The 12,001-nt window shown below is 46.0% G+C and overlaps 1 protein-coding gene across 1 annotated transcript; it reads left to right on the top strand.

The window, feature by feature from the left end:
* The first annotated feature begins 9,342 nt into the window (after window positions 1-9,342).
* On the top strand, window positions 9,343-11,589 carry LOC119170484 (very long chain fatty acid elongase AAEL008004). The gene has a single exon (XM_037421663.2). It carries the CDS (start codon window positions 9,534-9,536, stop codon window positions 10,377-10,379), a length of 846 nt encoding a protein of 281 aa, XP_037277560.2. The 5' UTR covers window positions 9,343-9,533; the 3' UTR covers window positions 10,380-11,589.
* Window positions 11,590-12,001: the final 412 nt, after the last annotated feature.

Raw genomic sequence — 12,001 nt, 5'->3', positions numbered from 1 at the left:
CACCAAGAACGATGCACTTTCGTGCATTGATATGAAAGCTGCAAATAGGCCATGAATTCCACTTGCCAGATGACCGCTATACTCTGCCTTCTGGATCTATATCATTGGAGTTGCCGCGATATCTGTTAATATAATAAAATAATAGCCTTCTTCCCAGCGTTCTCGTGGTATTCGGCCAGGTCATGAAGAAGGATGATAATGAGGTCATTGTTTAACTGTATAATCAATTACTAATCACACAGCTCAGAGTAACCGGCACCTAAGATAAGCACTGTCATCATCACTGCCATCAGTGGGCGTTGCTTCACTGCGGTCATATTTTTTATTCATAATCGACGGAGATAGAAAATTTGCCGACATGAGTTGTCAGCCAGGCAGCAAAGTGCTTTGCATGAAGCAGTTTTAAAAACTGATAAGGCATCCCCCAAAGTTACTGCAATTGTTTTCTTTCCATTCTTTCCATTCCAGTCTATGCGGTCTTCTCGGGATTTCAATGGTTTTATTGACTTTCATTTTTCTCAAACAAGTTAGTGTACTCGAATGTACATGGAAAAAAATTGTAAAGCACAGAACACTGTGTGTAGATCTACGTGCATTCTATTTGTTCGTGTCATCAGGCATTACGCTGCAGAAGAGCAATAAATACTGACGACCACACATATACGCCGCTCTCGGTTGCACACTACCGAGAGAAGGCTTTGCCGCACTACCATACTTGTCCTTTCTAATTGAGCAGCATTATCTTTAGCACATGTTGGTTAAGATAACATCATTTTTCGTCAAGAATGACTAACGCATGAGATAATACAGGACAATCTTCTCTATGTGTTCTTCTTTCTGGGCGCAAGAAATCAAGATGAGACGTGCTCACTATTGCTGCCTGCGGGAAGTTCTTATTAGGGCCGTTCCATGCGCTACCCGCACAGCCACAACGCACGTGCCGGCTCACCTGCCGCACCCAAGCGGAGGGTGAAAGAGCGTCGCCGATTGGCTCATTTGTCCGCCGCTTGCGTGCGGCAGGGGTCCCGGCACGTGCGTTGCGGCTGTGCGGGTAGCGCGTGGAACGGCGCTTAAGCTGTTTATAAGGTTTATGGCACTTTTCAGCAACTTCGCCTACTCATCTTCACTGACAACGAAATTCGCGAGATTATTGACTTAGTCGAGACTACAGACACCGACTTAAAACCCAAGGGGTTTTAAGTCGGTGTCTGTGGTATTAGACACGCCGTAGTGAAGAGCTCTGGAACATATATTGTACCATATGGTGTTCTTCGAACGTGAACTGCCATCATACAATACACTGGCCTCTAGCATTTTCCCTCCGTTGAAATGCGACTACCACGGCCAGGATCGATTCCGTGACCTTCGGTTTCACAGGCCGCAGACAAGGAAAAAGTTATACGAATTATAGTTGAAGATTCATCCTAGGGGGACAGTACATGATTCCCATAAACACTGAACCGTCAAACACAGACAAGTGCCCTTTGATTATTGAGGCGAAAGCCTTTACGCGTCATCAAACGGGAAATTTCACCACCGGCGGTGACCGTCCCAGGGCGTCGGGGCCCGAGCGATGCATCAAAAATTGTTATCACGTGATGAAGTCACACATCGCAAACCAAAAAATACGACGTCATTATGTCGTCCCAAATTCCGCCACGACTTCATGTGACGTAAAGAGATACGATGCCGTTGTAGCGCCCTCCATTGGGTAGCGAACAAAACGGGAGAGCGTGCCAACGCAAGGGAAGAAAATCAAGACTGCACTTGGCTGTGGCGCGAGAAGCCGCGGCTCGCGTTCCTTACTCCCTCATACACCGACTGAGAAGAATGTGGGTTCCGCCTTTCAGTCGTCGTGGGTACAAAGAAATACCCTGTGTTTGTGTAATTACAATTTGAGGTAGTTTAGGTTGCAATGAAAGCAACTTAAAGTGTCAGTATGACCAGGCTGTCAAGAAGTGCTACTCATTTATAGTTGACCTTAGAACGAAAACAGATGAAACTCCCAGATCGACCATATGCTCTTGCTTTAGTTAACGTAATTACTGAGTTAATCAATCTCTATCGTTTGTTTGTCCAGTCGTCGAGCGCTTTTTATAAATGGAGTTCAATCAAGTACGGCCCAGGTCACTGTTAATTACGGGCAGCGAGCGTATACCTAAAAGAAAAAGCATTCATCCATTGCTGATGAAACATCGCACGTCCATCATACTTTGAAAAATGGCATTACCTTGGGCATAGTATTTTGCCACTTCTTTTATATGCAATAATTAAACTGCGGGCCACAGCACACTGCTTTCTGCAGTATTTTTATCAAACAGGAAACTGTGCATTTATTGTTAATTTTGTTCGTATACTTTAGAGCATATTGCTTAGCAGCTACTTATAAAGAAGCCGGTACATTCAACATACCTACGGTACGCAAGGTTTGAGGACATGAAGACACAAGTCATGTCAATATGCATATTTTGCGTCGCTTACAGTATACGGTATATCCTGTATTCTGTCGCGTTGTATGGTTGCGTCCCATAATATTTATGTGTCAACGTTCAAATCAATGTCGCCGCCATTGTGTTTGTATTCACGCTAACATTCATGACACACGCTTGTCCTGTTATGTCATTGAACATTTAGGTCATTTACGAGTAGCGAGCTGTCGTGAATGTAAGAGAATGCATAATAGCGAATGCTGCCCGACAATCGCGATATCGCAGTCGTCAACGGGAGGCCCTTCGCAACGAGTCGTCGTAAATCCCGTTACCATGCTAAAATTCACAGGGGCGATAGCGTCTTTAGAGATTTCCACCTAATTTCACGACGCCTACATGTCATGAGAAGACATGATTAGCGCTAGTCGTTACAGGCTGTATTTTAATACAGGCTTGATTCTAACAGAAGGCAAGCGCCCGGGATGTAGGCAGAAAGTTAGGTGGTCAAATGAGATTAAAAATTTTGTGTGGATAACGTAGCAGCAGCATGCCCAGGACGGGGTAACTAGAGAAAGGAGAAAAGAGGATTTGCCATGCGGTGGAGTTGGTGTACACTGATGATGACGATGCTGACGCGTCATAATGATGTTACCGCAGAACCTATCCGGTAGCATTCATTTCCATGTTATTCGAACGGCAAATTAGACTACGGAGAAGAGAGTCAATACTTGAACTGGTCTTGAACGTGGGACACTCTCATCCGGAGAAACCTTAGTCTGAAAGCTTCTTCCTTATTGTCAGAACATGCACTAATCTCCCACAAGCTAAGGTCTATAAAACGGTGTGGTCGCGGGCGCGCTAACCTCTGGTAAGTCGCCCAGTGAGTGTGGTCTGGTTATCTGTACCGGGTGTTGCGAGCCGCATGGCTTCCTGTTACTGGAAGTGCCTCTAAACGCCGCTGGCCGTAGATATCAACGTTTCAACAGGCGCGAAGCTGGTCGGACGTATTAAACATATACGGATTAGTGCCGATTTGTCCTTATGGCTTTCCAAGCAGCTTTGAGTCTTCGCAGGTCATTCTATTTAGTATTTTTGTCCGGGAAATCCTTATGTCTCCCCCAGTAGGGCTGTGTGTGTGTGTGTGTGTGTGTGTGTGTGTGTGTGTGTGTGTGTGTGTGTGTGTGTGTGTGTGTGTGTGTGTGTGTGTGTGTGTGTGTGTGTGTGTGTGTGTGTGTGTGTGTGTGCGTGCGTGCGTGCGTGCGTGCGTGCGTGCGTGCGTGCTTGAGAGGTCACACGTGGACAATACTGATAAAGACGGCGCTACACGCATGCCAAGCAAGTTAACGCTGTCTTATGTGGGAACCAGATGGCGTCGAGATATTCCCTGAAGAATGCGTTCTGTTTTTCTTTCTTTTTACCATTCTCTGTCTTGTTTTTTCCTCCTATTTTATTTTCTCTTTTTTTTGCCTTCACCTCCATTATTAACGAAGATGACATTGTTCGGGAAAACCCAAAATAACGTGGATGCCACGAAGACCGCTTATTCAGGAGCACCGATTCAAACTTCAGAGACGTATTTTATTATATTTATGTGTCTTATTTCTGCGTACATTTGACTCAAGCGAAATGGTAGGTCTAAATTTTGTATAAAGCTGTGTATAATCGTGAGTAAAACCCTACAAAAAAATTGAAATTCGTGCCATTATTTGAAATCCTGCCAAATTTCCTTACATTAAAACGTGTCCCATATATAGGTGCCTGTCCCATATATGGCTCCCATATATTCAGGCTTGTTCGGTGGTGTCTACACGTGCGCTCATTTGTGAAGGACTCAGCGACAACGTGAGAAAGGTACGCACGTGTGCTAATAATGATACATGATCATCACGGCACGCTCATCAGTGCGTTCACTTGCGAATCGATCAGCTTAGCTTAACGTGCAACAAGTATCTCCTGTGTACTGCTGCCGTGCGTCACTGTTGTAACATTTTTCTTCCTCAATTACTTCCATTATTTCTTTCTATGTATCTTTCTTTCTTTCCCTTTCATTTCCATTTACCCTCTTTTCTGTGGCTTGCTGCCAGTACTAATGTATGCATGATGATCGTTATCTTCAACGACCTTTTCTTTTCTTACGTTCAAGTGCAGAACAGTGAAATCTCCCATGGATCCCTGATTCCTCCAATGTCATGCTAGCTGATCCCAAGCTAGGCCTGAACATTTCAAAATCCCGAATCATCTCCTAAATCTCTGCTGCCCTCAACTGAGCTTTGCTTTATTGGACCACCGTTTATCAATGACACAATGCCAGTCCGGCTCTCTTTTGTAATCTTCATAGGAACTAAAATATTAGCTACCGCCAACTCGTCGCATTCTTATCCAAGCTGCTTCCTATTTGATCGCAATAGCACTGCCAAGCATTTGAAAAATGCAGTGATTTACCGGTTAGTGTAAAGGTATAAATGCTTCATTTTCATTGTGGTTGAGGGCCCGGGAAAAAAGAGGTACAAATGCACGCTCCTACGTGTACGAGCCCGTTTTCATGCACGACCACAAAAGCAAGTGTTGCTAGATCTCACGTTCACCGGGAGGTGGATCAAGCCGCCTTAATACATCTAATACCGGGAATGCTACGAGGAATACGGCTTAAGGTGTGTCACTTTTCCTGATTATGCGTTTGGGCAACAAGAACATTATTCGGGCGAGTCGGCTTATGCTGATTTTCTAGTACAGCGCAACAACAGTAGGAAGGAGTAACTGAGCCAGGAAAGAGTGCCGACTTTCATTGCCAAATTATTTAAGGTGCTCCGCCTGCTCTTATACGGGGCGCAAGGTCTATGTGCCTGCGCGACAACACGGGTGTGATCAAGCATTACACTATTAAGTGCAAAAACAATCCTCTCTATGCGACAGGTGAAGTGATGGTTTAGCGAGGCCACTTTCCGCGGCCTTCGTGATAAAAAACGCTCCCCTAAAAACGACCGGAAGACTAAACCTTCAACAAGTTCAATTGAAATTCAACGCACTTTTCTGTCTCTGTTGTCGCTTCAATTTAGGTGCACGTTAAAGAACCCCAGGTGGTTGAAATTTCCGCATAAAGCGTCTCTCATAATCATACGGCGATGTTGGGACATGAAACTTCGACAATTATTGTTGAACGTCTCTGTGTTTCCATCTTACTGTTGTTGCGCTGTACGTGATAATCTGCGTGTAGGAATTTATTGTGGCTTTTTGTTTCAACTATTCTCCGCAATTATTCTAATATTTATTTATTTCCTGGCATAATAGGGTAATAACATTGAACTCAAACCTCATGAGTCATTAGAATACAGACGCAGCCTTTATGCCTATCATCTTTCGAAACACTGGCTTCTATAGCTGCTGTTTTTTTTTTCTGTGGACAATTAACCATCGCAATTTGCTAGCATACCAAAAATTGTTGACGCATTCTTACAAGCCCTAAGCGTCATCCTTATTTAAATTCCGTTTTGTGAATCAGGTGACACGCTGCGTAAGCTATGCAAGAAGTTCGGCCAGCGAAACGTATAACTGCGTGCGTTTATTGGTCGCTCGCCTTAAATCTGATTAGCACCGGTGCACCCTTGCGTTTCTTTGTGCTCCCCTTTGGCGTGACTGGCGAAGAGGAGAAAGCGGGGCGAGAACAAAAGAACGCTGGTACCGAACGACTCTGTATTGTCCTATCCAGCTCTGACATTGAAAGTCCAGGAGGCCGCCATCGTGACGTACCCTTAGTAGGGAGCCTGTTCGTGACGCCAAGTAAAAACTAAGCTATACAGCCACACCATAACAGACGTTCAACGGAGTTTTTGCTTGTAAGGCGCATAATATCTGCAATTACTTCTCACCATAATAACAAAAGAAAAAAAAATTATCGGTGGTTAGGACATCAAACTACTTCTTGTTCCGAACACACCGACTGCAAAAAGTCACGCTAGCTTCCGCAACATTGCACATAGTGTGTGAAACAGAGCATAGTGTTACTGTGTCTCAGTCATGCAATGTCATTGATATTACTCATTATCTTTCCTTAGACGTCTTCTTTCCTGTTTTATTTTGTTACATGAACCAGTCATTTTCTGAAAAATTCTCCGTATAAGTTCTATTGTCTGCACACAGTAATCATTGTTCGGCCGGCAGTTGTATCAAGTCAACTCACGCGCTCACTTGGAATCATTCCAGCATTCCGTGCGTAGGCGATTCGCGGGCTTGATATTGTGCGTGCCTGGCTTGTTTGCGAGCACGCGGGAAGCACTTCCACAAAACTCCACGCGGGAGGATTTTCCGCCGCACCGAAATTATAGTAATGTCGTCTCTTTGTGCGACAACTGGAGGAGGTAGCCAACCGGTAATTCAGAGCTCACTTGGTCTCGATTAGCCCGACCCAAGTCACTGATGTGTCACCGCTGCGAGGTCATCATTCAATGAAGAAGTACTGGGAAAATAAAACTTTTGCGCGAAATAGATAGTCGGCCACTTCAAAGCATAAACCTTGCAGTGTATCTACTGTAATACGGCACATCCATCGAATTGGGATTGGATATGACCCTGCTGACGCTATACGTGTAAACTGTTTAACAACGTGGTCTTGATTACTTGGTAGCTCGTAATTAAACTCTGCAATTACGTTTGTGATCCAGTAATGAGTAATGCGTTTTATTGTATTGAACCCGGGTATCTAACCTGAAGGGGATCATAAAAGAAGTTTTATATGAAGGCTATTCGATGTGTAAACCGTTTTATACATCGAAACTGTTTAAATTACATTTTTCATTTTCTTGATATACACAATTATTTTTGCCCGCCGCGGTGGTCTAGTGTCTAAGGTACCCGGATGCTGACCCGCAGGTCGCGGAATCGAATACCGGCTGCGGCAGCTACATTTTCGATAAAGTCGAAAATGCTGTAGGGCCGTGTGCTCAGATTTGAGTGCACGTTGAGAAACCCCAGGTGGTAGAAGTTTCCGGGGCCGTCCACTGCGGCGTTTCTCATAATCATATGGTGGTTTTGGGGATGTTAAACCCCACATAACTATCAAACGATTACTCGTTTTCATACTCACCGTAATCACTACTGGCGGCACTGGCTGATTCTCCCAAGATTAAATGAACATATATGCCCTATGAAGTGTTGGGGGTATGACCGCCGCCGTAGCAGAGTGGTTGAGCATCGCAGGCGTTATTCGGAGGTCACTCCCTGCTGGCGGCCACTTATCTTTTCGTCCCTTTTTTTTCTTCACATTTACATCACAAGTACTTCTAATAACATCTCCTAACCTTCCTTGGCTTCGTTGTCTGTTGGTTCTCGTTTACAGAGATTACATATATTATCCGAAAGTTTCCCTCTATGGCAATCGTCGTAGTTTAAGTGTCGCTTTGAAACACTGAATGCAATTTATGAGCCAGCGTCACTGACACAACTAACGTCTTTAGGTGCATGAGAGCAAGAATTGACAATCTGATATGCATGCATGAACGAGATTGCTATAAAAAATGCAACGACAAAGAATGACATTGATTGATATGTGGAGTTTAACGTACCAAAACCACCATATGATTATAAGAAACGCCGTAGTGGAGGGCTCCGGAAATTTCGACCACCTGGGATTCTTTAACGTGCACCCAAATCTGAGCACACGGGCCTACAGCATTTCCGCCTCCATCGGAAATGCAGCCGCCGCAGCCGGGATTCGATACCGCGACCTGCGGGCAAGCAGCCGAGTACCTTAGCCACTAGACTACCGCGGTGGGGCAGTGACACAGGCAATGACCAGCGTCTGTGTAGTGCCTTTTTTGGTCCTTGTTTTTCTTTTTTTTCTTAAATGTTGTCCTGGTATCCACATTTTTCCACGCTCTTTCAGCGCACGTGCTGAGTTTAGTTTATACGCCTACTCATCTCCTTGTTTTTCACTCTTGCTTTCCAGCAAATGGAACGAATGATTAAAGTACTCATTTTCTGACAAATTGTGCAACAGGACAGGATACAATGAGAAAAGAGAGAGCGAGGAACGAGCGCAGACTCGCAAGAGTCAATTGCCACGTCCCACGTACCACAGTTAACTGCACGGCCTTGATTGAGTTAAATACGGGAATATTGTTGTCATTTGTTACGCTATTATTCCTTGACAGTGACACGCCATCCTCGCTGCAACTACGTGAGGTTAATACGTATTTTCAATAGACCATTCGCAAGTCAGCACTCGTTTATCTCTTTTTCTTTGCTTGTGTGTCCCGCCGGGCTGTGCAGTTTGTGAGATGATGCCGAATCAACTCGTCCAAATGCAAACGCTCATTTAGCGCAGTTCAACGCTCTGCGCACGCGCTGCCACGTGCGGAACGCCGCCGCAGCCGTGGCCTGTCACCAATCAAGGCGACGAAATTCCCAGTGTGACGTGTCGTTCGCGCAACGACGTGACGAGCTAGGAGTGGAGGCGCTGACCAAAGCGGAATTACCGCTGCCCTGTGGACGATCCGGGAAAGAAGCTAGCCGCAAGCGCGTCCCTCGGGCAGTCCCCCCCCCCCCCCCCTTACTTTTCACGTCCAGTAGACGCCGCCGCTCTAGGCAGCTACGTACAGGCACACCTCCGTGGAGGTCCAACTCTCTCGCTCGTCGGTGTACTAGCGTTCATCTGGAGAAAGAAGGCTCTCGTGAAGAGAGGGCACCGCCGAGCGAGCGCGAAAGCAGCAAGAATGAGCGAAACCGTTGCACACCGCAAAACAGCGCGGCGTCGCGCACCGACGCCCGGAGCGGCGCTCCCTACGTCGACCTTCCTCTCCTCCCGTCCGGAGTGAATCGCTTCCTTCCTCTCGCCGCACTTACGCCACTCATCACCGCGACTCGTTCCTCCTCTCCTAGCACGCGTCGTGTCGGCAAATAAAGGCTCACTTTTCGTCCCACAGCAGTCTGTCGTCTTCCGAAACAGCGCGGAGGCAGGCGGAGGCTAAGAAAACCCCGCTCCTCGGGTGCCGCCAGGTTGTCTGACTGCCGATAGTGCACACAACCAAGCAGAAGAGAGACGCGGAGACCTGAAAGACAGCCAGCGTGAGTGAAGCCTTCATCATAATTACGGAGTGAATCGAGGCAGGCATGGCTTCTGCAGAAACCATGACAGCGAGCGACAGCAGCATGGACCCCGAACCGTTCCTGACGCGGGATCCCCGTACCATGGACTGGCCACTGGCCGGTAACAAGCAGTTCCTCATCACCCTGTTCGTTGCCTACGTCTACATCGTCAAGGTGGGTGGGCCACGGTTCATGAAGGGCCGCAAGCCTTACGACGGCATCAAGCCGCTCATCATCCTCTACAACGCGACCATGGTGCTGCTGAACTGCTACTTTGTGGTGGCCTTCCTCTCCAAGTCGTACCTGGGCGGTGGTTACAACCTCTTCTGCCAGGGTATCAACTACGAGGCTCGCGACGAGGTCACGATGAGCATGCTCACGCTCTGCTGGTGGTACCTGATGGTGAGGATAGCTGACTTTCTGGACACCATCTTCTTCGTGCTCCGCAAGAAGGACTCGCACATCTCCTTCTTGCACGTCGTCCACCACATCCTTGTCGTCTTTAACGGCTGGTTCGGTCTGGCCTACGGTCCCGACGGTCAGGTCGCGCTCGGTGTAATCCTCAACAGCTTCGTGCACGTAATCATGTACAGCTATTATTTCCTGTCGTTGCTCGGCCCGTCCGTGCAGAAGCACCTGTGGTGGAAGCGCTACCTCACCCAGTTCCAGCTCGTTCAGTTCTTGATGATATTCGTGCACACCATGATGCCGCTCTTCATCAGCTGCGGCTACCCGAGGCCGCACACGTACATCATGCTGAGCGAGGCCGTCTTCTTCTTCACCATGTTCGTACGCTTCTACCTGAAGGCCTACAGTGACAAGAAGGGTCCCAGCATAAAGGGTGAAGCCGTCAAGAACAAAGCCCACTGAGAACTTCTAGCCACACGTTAGTTTGCTAATAGTTTGGTTTGAAGAAAGAGTAGCCAGAAGATAGGCCCACCTAGAGAACGAAACGACGGAAGTGGTAACGCTCTGTTTTACTGTGTTTTACAAACTCACCTCTCGATCCTGTGATATAGAGTGAAGACTGAAGCACTGTTTTGTTAACATCAGCGTCATGTGTCACTCTCATCTTGTTTTATTTTTTCAACGGACAAAGTGTAAGGCGTACTTCATTCGTATGTTTCCGCTATCGGAACCCACGTATAGGAATGTCACTTCGTGAAATTGGCGTCCGGTATTTCAAGGTAGGAAATGCTAAGAAATGTCTTAAGCATGAGGCGCGGGTGAAATGAGCAATCAATGTCTATTCGAAACTTCTAACATACAAGTCCACATCCTATATATTGGCGTTTTGAAATTGTCGTCATGTCCCTCTACACCATCGGGTTACCTTGAAATACGGTTGAAGTCTAAACGTCCGTAATCGAGGCCTAAACCGTTTCGAGCGATTCCTTTGCCATAACGCGTATTTTTAAATCGCGTGTAACTTCGAAACATTGCTGAACGGTCAGCGGTTTCGAGAACAATCGGATGCGAACAGATGACATCATTGTATGTAGCTGTCCACCGATAACGCTAGGTGTTTGTGAAACACCGTTTCTCATTTCGAAATGCTACATAATATGGACGTCGTCCTCCACTTCCATGAATATCGTTTGGACAATGATGGTATGACTGAACAGACCCTTGGCCAGGAGTTTATTCCGGGGAGGGCCCGCCTGGCGAAGGCTTTCACTACTTCGGAAAATTGCGTCCTATCTTCGTTACTTATTTCCGGTTAAACGCCCCCCTCCCTTTTTTTTCCATCAGAATATATGGGAGTACCCAGGCCCCTAAGACACCCCATCCTGGCTATGGGCTTGGGACAGTATATATGAGATAGAGATTGTACATAGTATTGCTATTTGAATTCTCATAATGCCACGGTATTTATTATTGGCTATTGACGTTTTTTTTTTGTTTTTTTTAAACGTGTCTGCTTTGTTGCACGTGTGTTGTCTTTAGGACGCGTTTCTTTATGACGCATCCTTTGAACGGCTTGTTTGTCACGTTTTTGTGTTGTTACTTCGTGTTGCGAATTGCCTCACTTGCACTGGTCATTTTGTGTTGTAAATAAAATATTTTCGTCGTTACTTTACACACTTTGTGTTGTCGTTTGTTTTGTGGGAAACGTCCTCAGTGTAAAAGCTGTTGCTCAAATGGCAATATAGAATCAACGACAACGCAATTCTATACTGTAAAATTTGTCACACACAACACAACTCATTGGTAAGTGAATCGCATCACATTATTCCTTTAAGAAGCTGCTGAATGTACTTTTTTTAATGCATCCAAGCAGAGCGTAACACATAAACTAAAATGGAAAGGTTACAATGTCTTGAAACGTGCATTGATACTTGTTATTCAAGCAAAATTTAACCTTCACGAGTATGCACTCCTGAACTCAACTTCAATTTCAAGTAAGCTCGATATGTGTAAACGGCATTTTTGAAGAGAAATGTTTAAACGGCAGGCTACATTTTTGCTATAAAAAGAAAAAAAAAGACCAC

This window comes from Rhipicephalus microplus, chromosome 2 (assembly GCF_043290135.1).
Source record: "Rhipicephalus microplus isolate Deutch F79 chromosome 2, USDA_Rmic, whole genome shotgun sequence".
Taxonomy (NCBI): domain Eukaryota; kingdom Metazoa; phylum Arthropoda; class Arachnida; order Ixodida; family Ixodidae; genus Rhipicephalus; species Rhipicephalus microplus.
Note: the sequence above shows the minus strand (reverse complement) of the source record. Positions and strands in the feature narration are given on the sequence as shown.

Bases quoted from the DNA above. Each gene is read 5' to 3' on its own strand.
- LOC119170484 (XM_037421663.2), top strand. From the start codon at position 9,534: ATGGCTTCTGCAGAAACCATGACAGCGAGCGACAGCAGCATGGACCCC.